This window comes from Mytilus galloprovincialis, chromosome 5 (genome assembly GCF_965363235.1).
Source record: "Mytilus galloprovincialis chromosome 5, xbMytGall1.hap1.1, whole genome shotgun sequence".
Taxonomy (NCBI): Eukaryota; Metazoa; Mollusca; class Bivalvia; order Mytilida; family Mytilidae; genus Mytilus; species Mytilus galloprovincialis.
The window spans coordinates 75,309,723-75,324,610 of record NC_134842.1 but is presented as its reverse complement, the minus strand read 5'-3'; the positions used below and the strand labels follow the sequence as shown (position 1 = coordinate 75,324,610).

General features: G+C 34.3%; 1 protein-coding gene across 1 annotated transcript in view; it reads left to right on the top strand.

Moving 5' to 3' along the window:
- The window catches only part of LOC143074147 (uncharacterized), a 60,774-nt gene that overhangs the window by 6,672 nt on the left and 39,214 nt on the right, over positions 1–14,888 (top strand). Inside the window, exon 6 of the mRNA XM_076249694.1 lies at positions 435–767. Coding sequence (XP_076105809.1) covers positions 435–767 — 333 coding nt within the window. The remainder of the gene's footprint in view (positions 1–434; positions 768–14,888) is intronic.

Genomic DNA, 14,888 nt, shown 5'->3' with positions numbered 1-14,888 from the left:
TGTAAAGAGGTTTTACGTGTTTCTTGTTATTTATATAGATAAGACCGTTAGTTTTCCTGTTTGAATGGTTTAAGACTTGTCGCTTTGGGGCCCTTCACAACTTGTTGTTCGGTGTAAGTTAAGTCTATGTGTTGAAGACCGTACCTTGAACTATAGTTGTATAATTTTTACGCATTGTGACGTGAATTGAGAGTTGTCTCATTGGCATGCATACTATATCTTCTTATTCTGTTAAATATGACAATAACAGTACCCTTTTCCTTTACGACAAACGAGAAAAATATAAACAAAAGTCAAAATGAACTTTCAATTAACTATTCCAACAATAGTTTTAGGAAAATAATCCAGACACACTGGAGTTACAAAAATACATTTAAACCAATAAGCATGCTAGATATTCCTTCGATGTCTAACATCAGATTTTATAATTTCAGATCAGAAACATCATGAACATCACGACCTTACGCGTTACTATGATGAGTTATTAGATAACACAGTACTTGACAAGATGGTTTTAGATAACCTGATTTCCAGATGTATTTTAATGATAGAGGACAGAGAAGAAATTATCAAACCAACCACACAACGTGAACGTAACAAAGTTCTACTGGATATATTATCTGAACGACCATATCCTACTTTCCAGTTGTTTAAGGATGTCTTACAGGAATCCGAACCATCCAATAGTTATGTTCAAGAGATTGTCATGAAAATGACGAGCACTGAAAGTAGGGACGAACACATTAGTTACCAAGGACAGGAGATTGGTAAGTAGTTTAAACTAAACATTTGTTGAAAAAGATGTAGAACGAGTCATCAACACTTACTTCTAATAATCTTATATTTCCGCAGACACAATGCCGCAGTATCTTTCAATGTAAACTTTTCCATATTTCTGACAGGATTTCAAGGACACAAACTAAACAGATCATGTGATGGACAGTTATAAATGTTGCTTACTTCAAAAATTTGAGAGATCAAAGTATACATCGAATCGTTATCTATTTAAAAATATATAAATGGAAATTAAGCCAAGTTATTTAAGGAATTACTGTAATATTTTTTCTGTCTATGACGAAATAACAAAAAAAAATGTGGTGCACACTGAATAACCAGCGTAGCGGGATATTTAAGTGTGCACCACATTTTAAGGTTATTTCGAATAGACAGAAAAAAATATTACTAGTTACAGTCATTCCTTATAATTTAATTCTAAATTCCATTTGTAAGGAGTAAATGTTAAACAAACGTTGGTGTCGTCACGGTCACATGACAAAATTATGTCTATGGGCTGATAGAAAAAACACTTTCAGCCAATCAGTTGACGTGTTACATTCAAAATTAAATTATATAGAAATAATCCATAGAAGGAAATTACCGTTTTGTGTATGACTTTGAATTGAATGAAGAAGCATTCATTTGCTATCTTGGCAAAACACATCCTTCTAGTGATTCTGACTCCCAGAAGCCTTTATTTATAATCACTATATGAACTTTTCGAAACATGATTTCCAGCGTATTTTAATTTAAGAATGACTTGATATTTCTCTGGTCGATTTATATCTGTAGTTGTACTAAGTAAACTATTTTCAAATATGGGGAAATCACATCCTGCCTTTCGATTGTTTGATTTTTCTAAAGGCCTTTATTGATGTAGTGTAGATGCCATATTTGTAATTGACCAGGATCAAAATGTAATTCTTTTGATCTAATCTAATCTAACTATATTATACTGCTGCTATGTTAAATATTTCATATGTTATAAAGAATACAATTACTCTGCCCATCAAAGAGTAACACGAATGGGCTAATGAAATATTGTGTATCGACAAAAACATTTATAAACGATGATATTTTATAAATACACTCCTGATGTGTGGTGTGAAATAATCAGTGAGGCGTATTAGGAGATTTTTATTTCCTGATTTCAGGCGAGTGATAACCCTTTAACGTTTGATCACAGCGAATAAGTTAAGTGTTTTTTTTTGTCTTTTTTTAACTGCAAAACATGGTAGTTGTATAAGTTAAATATCAATTAGGTTTTAAGACATAGAAGGAAAAAAAAGCTCTAGTAACGTTAGTATTGTATTTGTGTTGGTTCCAAGTGTAGCGATTGGGAACTGTTTACACTAAATTCCATAATTCCATACTTCCCACTGACACATCGTCCATATAGATCTGATTTCTGGCGAATAAATCATACAGATTTGTATTCATATATCGACTACTGGAAGCATCTTGCAGTTGCTTTCTTATTTCGAGTGATAAAACATTTCAGCCACATTAAAGAGGGTACCATATTTAGCAAATACTCAATTGAGTAGGTTATGTTGACACAGAGGATCGAAACGGACAACTGGATAGGAGAAAAAGGTAAAATCACAAAAATACCGAACTCCGAGGAAAAGTTCAAAACGGAAAGTACCTAATCAAATGGCAAAATCAAAAGCTCAAACACATCAAACGATAGGATCACAACTATTATATTCTTGACTTGGTACAGACATTTTCTAATGTAGAAAATGGTGCATTGAACCTGGTTTTATAGCTAGCTATAAATGTGTTTTACACGGTCTGAAGGCTGGATACTGCATTCAATAAATGTTCGCATTCACATCATATGTGATTGTGTACAAAGCAGTCAAACAGACGCCTTCCCCAATGCCAGACTGTTAGAAAAGTTTAGGAGACTATGATGCTGTACACGTATGCGTTAGTTGTCCCTTTGCCTTAAAATTTACACCGTACACTTTTCTTATTTTCAACATTCTAAATATATATATAAAAATTAGTAGATGTGATATGATTGCAATTGAGACAACTATCCATAAAAGTTCAAATTTAAGTGGATGGAAGCAACTATTGTTGCCATAGTTATTTGATTAATAGTTCAAATTTAAAAAGCAAGAACTCATCTATATTCATATTCCTAATCATGCCATGATCCAACTAATGCATGCATTATAATTCTCACGTATTTTATGCAACGTTTAAGACAGCAATAGTTTAAGTTGACTAGATGAATTGTTCTAACAGAAAATATAACTCGTAGAAGCCTATTTTGGTTCGCTTAGCTTAATTAGTAATGGATCCGCGAACTTTACAATTAACAACATAAACGGTACCAATTTTATTGCACCATGTTTTACAAAGGATGAGTAGTAACATGTGAATACGAAGAAGAGGAAGGAGCCAAAACTTATGTTACATTTTAATGCTCAAGACATTCTTGATCTTGAGTATATAGCATAGACACCCCTCTATTTTTGAAGACTGTGTGTCTTTGCGTTTGTACATGCGGATTTATATTAAAGATATATTTGACTTGAGGATCACAGAGGTAGTGCCATTATATGACCTGAATTGATAAGGACCATTTCAAAAAGTATGTCAATCTTTACGTAATTTGTAACAGTTGTCCACGTTATAAAAAACTGACAATAACCAAAAACCGAAAGTTTAACAGAATTTGGCAACTTATGAGTATTTATCTTAAGATATATAGGAAAAATATTAATAAGAAAGACCAAAATTATGTTTGAGCTAAAGTTGTATAAATTATCTATCTGGTACATACTAGTTTATTTTGATTTGTGATGTCGTTTGATGAATTTTCAAACACATGAACAATTGATAATGTTGTATTAAAATGACTTCAACATTTAGCGCAGAATTGTATTTTGATTGTATTAAAACCTGTTGAAATTTGGCCAAAGTATACGATAAACAAAAAGGCTCTTCAATATATAAAATTGCACCTCAGTGGTAAAATGAATCGTTATCTTGAAACCATCGCTGATGACATGCATCAATAAATATGAATTATTTCGTAAAACAAACCATTTCAAGCATTATTTGACAAAAAATGATTAAGGAAAGGGACACTACTTCATTTCTGATAGGAAATTGTCTTCATGGTCAACATAATAAGGTAGTAACCATGACAATATATCTCGTGATAAAATATCACTCTTGAAAAGTAGATTATATATTAAAAACATATAGACTTATGATGTTAAAAAAAAACATGGACGCACACATGAAATATTGTAGAACCAACTATTGTTTATATGAACCCGAGGTTTTCATAAAACAAGTGCATTCAATTTTATGTGCTATCACATATTTGTAACGCAAACATTATGTTTTGCATATGGAATACACTTAGATTTATTCTAGTCACAATTCTTTACGGGGAAAATCACCAATTAGTTCTGCCCAGGCAAACAACCGATGAGTGTGCTTTGTTATGAATGACGTCAGTGGCGTTTCTAACAATGACGAACGAGGGAGTTGAAGTCGGTTTCACAAAAAAAAACTTACGATTAAGATTGATCGTAAGTCATGAACAATTCAGTATACTTACGATAAAACTTAATCGTAAGTTCTTTTGTGAAACCGACTCCTGATCTTATTAGTAGGTTTTTTTGTGAAACCGACTCCTGCTGATTTTGTAAACCTCAACCAGGGCTGATATGGGAGTCTCGGAATGATACGGGGGTCGGTATGGAAAAGGACATTGTTATAATTTGTTAACCGTATTAGTTAAAAGTTTCCAATTATGTGAATACTACAACCCCTGGTAATGAGTGATACCTGATCGATTGATGATGTGACATATTAACTGTAATGCGTCTCTACAATTTAAAACCTTTGACTGCATGGTATGCGTCATTAAATCAGTCCAGTTAAGTTTGAACATCGTTTTGTATAATCATGTCAGTTTAGTATAAAAATTTGTTTTAGATTAAAAAGATTCATACACGTACAGTTTTATTCAGTTTGATGTTAAGGAAGTTCGCTACTCCTGTTTTTGATATAGTGTCAGATACTCGGAGTCCTCTAGTTTTATCTCTGTAGTGCTGATAAATATTTTTCTCTGTAACCCCTTCTTTTCTTTTCATAATTTTATAATATATATAGTTTTTGAAAAAAAAGTGCAAATGTTAAAGGTATAAACAATTTAGAGATAATCATTTCCCGGTAATTTTTCAATGGCTTATATATCGAAATAGTTATCAAAGGTACCAGGATTATAATTTAATACGCCAGACGCGCGTTTCGTCTACATAAGACTCATCAGTGACGCTCAGATCAAAATAGTTATAAAGCCAAACATATACAAAGTTGAAGAGCATAGAGAACCCAAAATTCAAAAAACATTGTGCCAAATACGGCTTAGGTAATATATGCCTGGAATACGAAAATCCTTAGTATTTCGAAAAAAAGTGTAGTTTTGTAATCAGGATATGTATAATAATTACCATATAATTGATATTCATGTCAACACCGAAATGCTGACTATTGGGCTGTTTGTAGCCTCGGGGACGAAACGTCCACCAGCAGTGGCATCGACCCAGTGGTGTAAATAGTCATCAAAGGTACCAGGATTATAATTTAATACGCCTGACGCGCATTTCGTCTACATAAGACTCATTAGTGACGCTCACTGAAACAAGGTTACGGACAATTCATTTTTTCTTCTTCTTTAGTTCCGTTATTTTTGTACTATTATTTATATAAGTCTTTTAAAAAGTTTGTTTTTTTAAACAAATTGCAAACATCCTCAAGGTAAACGTCGCATTAGCTATGTGTTTTGTTTATAGTGTGTTTACATACCAATTTTTTTTTTTTTAGTTGACATAGTTGTTTGTTTTAATAGCAATTAAGATTATTACACAATATTGACTGCTATACATGTATATCCAATTTTGGACATTTTTACCTATTATTGTCTGTTTGCTTTGGTCACATATTATTGTTAATACAAGGAATTTTACGCGACTGTCATAAAAGTGAGAGGTGTAGTTAGCTGTAATATCAGGTTCAATCCACCAGTGTCTAACTAGGAAAATGTATGTACCAAGTAAGTAATATATCAGTTGTTTTCCTTGCGTTTGATTTTGATTTTGACAATTGTTAAGGGACTTTCCGTTTTGAATTTTCCTTGGAGTTCGGTATTTTGTTATTCTACTTTTTGCATACCTTATATCTTTTCTTTTCTCAATATGAAAGTTTAAAATATGTCAAGATTTGCTTATGTATCATGGGAATACCACAGACTTAAACATAGTATATCATATGGTGTTGGTTACTTTCCACTCTCAAAGTATTAATATTTTTGTTTAAAATGCTGAATATCGTCCACCGTAAAAAATAAATTGAGAAGAGTGTTGACAATTTATAGTTGCTCTTTCATCCTATTTAATAAAACTGATCGTTTGATAAATCTAATTGCAAATGTTTTTGCTGAAACTCATGTAAAGCCTTTTTTCTCAAACATAAAGGAAAATGTTCTAGATATACTTATTGGAGGAATGATAAGATGATTCAGCCATAAATTTTCTCCGGGAAAACATTGATGTACGTTTCGGCAGTAAGAAAATAAATTGGGAAGAGTGTTGACAATTTATAGTTGCTCTTGCATCCTATTGTAAACAATTGTGTAAACGGGAGAAATCTGACAAAAAGTCACTTAATTTCTACTTGATTAAATGTCTCAATATTGTTGATATTCGCATATCACATTTCTAAAAAAATTTAGAAACACATAAAAGAATAAGTAACACGCCCATCTCTAGGATTGAAAATAAAATGCAAGTAATCAGGAGCGTTGTGTGTTCGTACCGGCCAAAGAAGCAGCCAACAATATGGTGATTCAATGCATGACGTAAATGCCACACGGAAATTAGGAATTAAATTATACATTCAACGACATTCAAGGCCGTACGCTCCACAAAGAGTCATATAGTAAATATTCATGTCACAACCACAGCTCAGCTTAAGGCCTCTTCTGAACATTTGAAGGTCCCCACTATATATAGGCTTCCTTAACTACACAAAAAAACCCGTATAATATCGTTTCATCTTGACCTGTATTTGGATGGTTTAGATAAATTGTGTGCTTTTGATAGTCCTTTTGATTCGGTTGACAGTTTTGACTTTTCCACTCTTCACACTTCACTTCCACACAAGTTTATCAAACAAAAGTTTTCCTATTTAATCAACTGGTCGTTTGATAAATCTAATTGCTAATTCTTTTGCTGCAAACCATGTAAAGCCTTTTTTCTCAAAACAAAAAGATAAATGTCCTAGATATATTTACTGGAGGGGTGATAAGATGATTCAGGCATGGATTTTCTCCGGAAAAACATTTATGTACGTTTCGGCAGTAAGGTTTATCGACAGATTGTATGCATTCCTATTGGCACCAAGTGTGCCGCTTTGACTTGTTCCTGTACTGTTATGAATAACAGTTTATGGCCAAACACAGTAAAGATACGTCTAAATTCTATTTAATTGATAAATTCAACAACACTTACTGTTATCTTGATACTATTCTTTATTTAATCAAGAATTCTTTAAGTATACTGCCGAAATTTACCCACAGCAAATTATTTTAAATAAATCAAATTTTAACAGCAATACATGTAAGTGTCATTTCCTAGATTCAGATATTTCAATTTTACACAAGAAACTTAACACAAAAATTTCCAACCAAAGGGATGATATTTCTTTCACTATTGTTAATTTTCCTTTTTTGGACGGTGATGGTCCTCTGACATTGCACAAGGTCGTGTTTTTTCTCTGACTGTTAATGACGTCTTTACCATAAATCCATTGGATGTTGGATGTGAACTGACATTTTAATCTTAGAAACATGTTTTTTGTTAGTTGTTATAGCATTTAACTACATATAGCTGTCAGTTACTGTGAGTACTTTCAGATCTGTACTTAGTGTGCTATTTGTACTTAGGGATGAGGGATGGATAAATATCTGACCACGTCCGGTCTGTGTTTATGTCTGAGGGTTTTCGTCTTTGTATTGATCTGATGAGTTAAGCCTTTTTCAATCGATGTTTACAGTTTGTTCTTATGTTGTGTTGTTACACCACTGTCCCATGTTAGGGGAGGGTTGAGTGCTCACAAATATGCAAAACCCCGCCAACATGCAAAATCAGGAGCCTGTTGTTCAGTGATTATCGTTGGGTCATGTCTGTCATATTTGTTTTTCATAGATTTTTTTGTTATAAATTAAGCCGTTAGTTTCTTCAAATTGAATTGTTTCATATTTTTCATGTCTTGGACATTTATAGCCGATTATACGATATGGAATTTATCACTGTTGAAGGCCGCACGGTTGCACATAATTGGTTACATCCACTTAATTTGAACTTTGGTGGATAGTTGGTCTCATTGGCAATCATACCATGCCAAAAAATCCTAGCTAAAAATTTCGGTGGACCTCCTACGGCACTCATTAGTAAATACAGATTCAATTTCATTCAACAAATTAATTTATGACCTTTATGTACGTGTCGCTTAGAACACGGTCATATACCAAATGGTCAATTTTAATCATCCATGTAATTTTGTCTATGGGATATTTGCAGAGTTTGAACGGAGGCAATTTCTTGGCATGCTCATCTTTCTTTTTAAACAAGACTAACCAATATATGCCATCAATGTCTCCAATGCAGTCTTTTTCTTTTCTTTTCAAGCAAAGAGAGAACCATATCACAATCGGTTAAGGCATGGATAACAATAAGTGTGTGTGATCACTCATTGCCTTGTGCATTTGAAAGGCTATTGATAGATATTAATCCAAAGTCTTTTGCCCTCCCAAACACAATCCATGGTTCGTCTACCCCTCTCTGTCATCTAAACAGTAATGACAGCATCATCATTGACGACTGTTCGAATCATGTCTCGTTTAAGTTCGTGTTTCACTGCATCAGACACATGCACCATGATTCTAGTGTCTGCCTCTAAATGTGAACTTGTTGCTCAACTGGAAATTCATCACGTGGTGGATAAGAAATACTATCCTGAGCATTTGTTGCTATAGCTACCATACGCATTCAAGTCTTCATCCACTTGTATTACAGTTTCAAGGTATTTTATTAAGGTAAGGACATAATAACAAATCAGCATACTCGTTAGGCCGCAATTCACAATCGGAGAGCTGATTTTCCACATTTACAAAGACTGTGTTATTGTTTCTCACATCCACAATGTAAAAGCTCCTGATAAGGTGAAGATCCTCACAAATAGTTGTCCAAAATGATTTCCATGGATCATATTTGTTCCTTCGCCTTTCATACGCGTCTAGACTAGTTATCATAGGAACCTTTTCCAAGCTTGTTACTCATTCACACCTGCCATGGTATATTGCACGCTTTACATGCTGAAAAAGACTAGACCGAGTCGTGGGAATAGCCTCAATTAGTCTTTCCTCGTCCAAAAACACCTGTTCTCTTGCTTTGTTAACCCCATCTGATAAGATTTTTTTCGATCTTACAACAAAACCACGTATCGTTTTCAATGACATTAAATTTATCAAATCCAAATCTGATGATGTTGGCTGATTAATCATCATTCTAAATGCTAAAGTCACATCTTCAAACGCCATGTCACCAACGCAGTTCCTTTTCCAGCAAACGTGTTATCTTTTAATGCCTAGTGCATTTGAAAGGTCATGGATAGATATATATCGTAAGCTTTTTTCCACTTCCAAATGCAAACCAAAGTTTGTCTGCCCCTATGTCACGGAATAGCGAATCAGCAATGACATCAGTATCGACTGTTCGAGTCAAAACTCAGTTAAGTCTGTGTTTCACTACATCAGACACATCTATCTTGATTCTAGTGTCATTCTCTTTTGTGTAAACATGGTGCTGTACTTAAAACATCAAGTGGTGGATAACACTGAACATCCTGAGCATTTGTTGCTACAACTACCTTTTCCTCAAAACTGTATTGATCAAGCTGCTGTAATTGAAAACTAAAAATGTCTTTCTTATTGTTGTCATCTCTCAGAAAACTTTGCCAACTTTGAGGATTTTTTTTCACCCCGGATTCATCTGTGTATTCCCTTTCCCCTAAATGTAGCTCTTGCTTCTTGTAGCAGCTTTCAAACTACCAGTATTGTCTATGTTCGCATCCGAGACGACATCCACTGTTGTTACAGTTTCAAAGTGTTTCCTAACGAGTATGATGATTGGGTATTATGTCTTTACCTTAATAAAATACCTTGAAACTGTAAGAAGAGTGGATGAAGTCTTTGATGAGTATGTTAGTTGTAGCAACAAATGCTCAGGATGTTTTATCTTATCCACCACGTGATGTATTTCAAGTGTAGCACCATGTTCATATCAAAAGACAGACACTAAAATAATAGTGCATGTGCCTGATGCAGTGAAACACGAACTTAAACGAGTCATGATGAACAGTTGTTACTGATGATGCTGTCAATACCATTTCGCTATTGCGTGACATAGGGGCAAACGAACTATGGATTGTGTTTGGGTAGGCAAAAACCTTTGGATTAATATTTATCCATGGCCTTTTAAATGCACTAGGCAATGAGTGTTCACACACATTTATTGTGACCCATACCTTTACCGGTTGTGATACGGTTCTCTCTTTGCTTGAAAAGGAAAAAAGACTGCGTGGGAGTCATGAATGGCATTTGAAGATGTGACTTTAACAGAAAGAATGATGATTGATCAGCCTAAACCATCGGGGTTTTACTGTAAGATCGCACAAACTTATTAGATGAAGCTTACATGATTAACGAAGCAAGAAAATAACTATTTGCATAAAAGGGAAGGCTAATTATAATTGAGGCTATTCCCTCAACTTGGTCTAGTCTTTTCAAGCATGTAAAACGTGCAATATACTAATGCATGTGTTTAGGGGACGAGCTTGGGATTGGCTCTTATGCTACCCAGTCCAGGCACTAATGGATGGAGAAGGGACACAGAGGATGCCTTTGAAAAACACTATTTCTGAGGCCTCATCATTTTAACAGAAGCTTGTACATTGTGGATATAAGAAAGGATGCGGCGGTCATTGTTAATGTGGAAAATCGGGTCTCCCGTGCACTGCCTTGTGTGCATGTGGTGGTGACTGTGAATAAACATGTATTCTTGGCCAAGTAGTAGTAAATTTAAAAATATTTTAGTACTTTAGTGATTTTATTTTGTTTTAATCAATCTATCCAAAACTCTACATCGAAGAAATGGATTGAGGACTCATCTTTGAAATTTACGTCATATTTTTACCAGAAGTGTCAACTTTATATTTTAACATTTACAACATGATAGAATAAGGGGTTTTGGGGATAACTCAAAGTCAAAAGTCTAATGACCAGCACAAAAAAAAACATTTAAAAAAAAGTTGAATATTTGAATAATAAAATGATATTTCTATGTCCACCAGTTTGGATGTTACCGAAAGTAAGGGTTTTTAAGACATGTCTTATACATTGTATCCATCAGAAGCACCAAAGAAAGGTTCCTGCACAATGTTATGATAGTAGCAATACGTTAAAACATATTTCAATTACCCTCCCTGAAAAATAAGCTCATTTAAGTACAATGTCCGCCATGTTGGATTTTAACCGGAAGTAGGGTTTTTGAAGACATCTAATCTATATAATATATCCAAAAGTAGTGCATAACAAAGGTGTGTACCAAATATTATGCTAGTAGCATGATAACAATACCTTTTCACATACTAGCCTTCGATATTAGGCTGATTCAAGTATGATGTCCGCCATTTTGGATTTTACCGGAAGTGAGACATTTATTTCAAATGCCTCCCTATCTGAAATAAAAGAGTAATAGTTGAGGAAGGTCTATGCCAAATTTCATGCTTGTAGCAGGATGTGCACAATTCGTCTGAAATATACTTGTAGCCGCCGGACTAATAATTGAAAAACGAGATTAAATTTCTCTCAATCTGTGAGAGAGGAAAAATATTTTTTTCTTTAAACATGTTCATATAGATTAAGAGGTGTCTGTTGTAAATTTTTTAAACTACCTCGATGTCATGGAGGATATGTGCTCTCGTTAAGTGTGGGAAGTAGTGGTTTCGATCCCTGGCAGGAGAAAACCAGACTTGGTAATCGCCTTGGAGGATATGTGCTCGCGTTAAATGAGGGAGGTAGTGGTTTCGATCCGTGACAGGAGCAAACCATACTTGGTCATCACATGATATTTGTTGTTCATTAGCGACGCGCGTTGTACGTATGTACAAGGCAATGGCTGAAAATTGTGCACGCATTGGGTGACATGTCTTTGATGCCCCTCATAATCATAAATTATTTGCAATATAAACACATGAGGTGGCTCGTCTTTCTGAAGGCTCTTACCATGCTTATCATGCTTACCATAGTTGACCACGATTGCCTTATGAATTCCTGCCCAGCGTGTCGATCATGCAAAATCGATATTCATATTGATATCAAATTAACTCACATTCTCGTCCTGATTTACATGAAATATTTGCCACTGGACATAAAACACTTATACATCCAAACATGTTATTTTCACGTTTAAATACTGATATTCTTATATTAATTTACTGTTATTCGTTTTGATAATTTTAATATAATTCAACTGAATAGGTTTGGCACACTAGTACTTTGAATGGAGTTACATCGGAATATGAAATCAAAAATAGGGTCACCATTTTTTTTTTTTTTTGTAATTTTTATAAGAAAACGTCAATTATGGCAACAAATTTACATAGATATATAGGGAAAATGCATTTTTTGTAACTTAGTTTTTTAATTTTTTCAATGGATGGCTGTGTTCTTATATACGATGAAAGACTAAAAAACTTACATAATATCCAGGGTTGTATACTGAAACCATGCATGTATAGAAACACATATGTCACCATCCTTGTTTTTTAGATACATTGCTTCAATGTTGATCGATACGCTTAGAATTTGACAATACACGTGTGACGTTACTGATAATCTTTAATATATGTATATACTTACACCAGGTACATAATTTAAAAGTTTAAGTTTAAAACTGTAGTCATAAGAATCTGACATATAAACCCTATACATACAAAGTGCGGAACGGACTGTCGAACGGAGACGGGTAAAACAATATGCTCCTAGCATTTTGTCAAGGGAGCAAAATATATATTAGCATGTATGATGGTGTTCTATTTTGTAAATCATTTGGTAACAAAATACATTTTTGAATAAGTAGTTCATAGTGGGATGAGTATTGGGAGATCTCAAATGTAGCAGCGTAAGCAATCTAACATCTACGTCATGTGGTCTCTGATGGAAACTAGGATGGAAAGTTGTCTTATTGGCAATCATACCACATCTCCTTATATCATAATGGATTTCGTTTTCTTCTAAAATACAAGAAATTTAGAGACTAACACATACGTGCTAGGAAACTGAAATATGTGGCTGTTTTATCTATAATCTGACATTTGTTGTGAACATGTGATGTTATAATTTGATTGATTTAATACTTGTCATACTATATATACTTATTAAATTTCTAATTTAAAGGACCAATGAATCTTTGCTAAAACTAAAAATAAGCAGTAAAACAATACTCGTCTATCCTACATTAGTCACGTGTTATCTAGATGTTTTTGGTTTTGTGTGCCGTTAATTCGCCAGTTGCTGTTTTATTGTATATCCCACATTTCAATGTATGCACACACAGAAATAACAACCCTTTTAATTTACATAAACACTTAAAATTGAGAAAGGAAATGGGGAATGTGTCAAAGCGACATCAACCCGACCATAGAGCAGACAACAGCCGAGGGTCACCAATGGGTCTTCAATGTAGCGAGTAACTCCCGCACCCGGAGGCGTCCTTCAGCTGGCCCCTAAACAAATATGTATACTAGTTCAGTGATAATAGACGTCATACTAAACTCCGAATTCTACGCAAGAAACTAAAATTAAAAATCATACAAGACTAACAAAGGCCAGAGGCTCCTGACTTGGGTCAGGCGCAAAATTGTGGCGGGGTTAAACATGTTTTTGAGATCTCAACCCTCCCCTATACCTCTAGCCAATGTAGAAAAAAAACCTGCACTAATATGCACAGTAAAACTCAGTTTAAGAGAAGTCCGAGTTTGATGTCAGAATATGAAACAAAAGAAAACAAACAAAACGACATTAATACATAAATAACAACAGACTACTGGCAGTTACTGACATGCCAGCTCCAGACCTCAATTAAACTGATTGAAAGATTATGTCTTCATCCTACGAATATCAGGCAAAATCCATCCTGTTTGGGGTTTAGTATTATACCATCATTAAATATATGAGAAGAACATAACCGTGTCATGCCAACAACTGGTTTTAGAATACATGTGTTTAATTCCGATGCAAAGACCCTATAAATGAATCAATATTAAAGCCAAAATATGAACTCTTTAATGACCTGACAACAGTATCGTAACTATATGTCCCTTCTTAATAAGCCTGTTTAAAGGTTTTGTTAGCTTTTGAGGTGAATACTGACATTTTTGTGCTTTGTAAAAAATATTACCATAAAAGATTGGATGTGAAATACCTGAACGTATAAGATGTCTGCATGTTGAGGTATATTTACGAAATGTTTCCTTATACCGATGATGAAATTTAGTAAATGTTTTGACTAGTTTGTGATATGGAAAACCCTGGTGTAATAATTTTTCAGTAATACATGAATTTCTCTCGCTAAAATCTAATATGTTGTTACATACACGAGCGAATCGTACAAGTTGAGATACACCATAAGATGGTGACAAGGGAACTTGTCCTTATAACACTGAGAATACTCTCTGGCTTTTCCCGAAGCCTATGTGAGCAATATGCCACTCCCCCTAAAGGCACTTTTGCTAATCGTCTGTGAGTCGTCTTGTCTCCCTACTTTGTGCAAAGGTGCGATTTTTTATCAGCTGTACCTGTACATCACGTCAAACTCAAAACACCAAAAACACGCACATCCCAGAAGACCAAAGTACATATTACTATGAATCTAAAATGAGGGGGTGGACAGCTTTTGAGGAAGGTGGGAGGGAGGAGGTGTGAGAACGCGGTGTGGGAGATGGGAGACAAAATA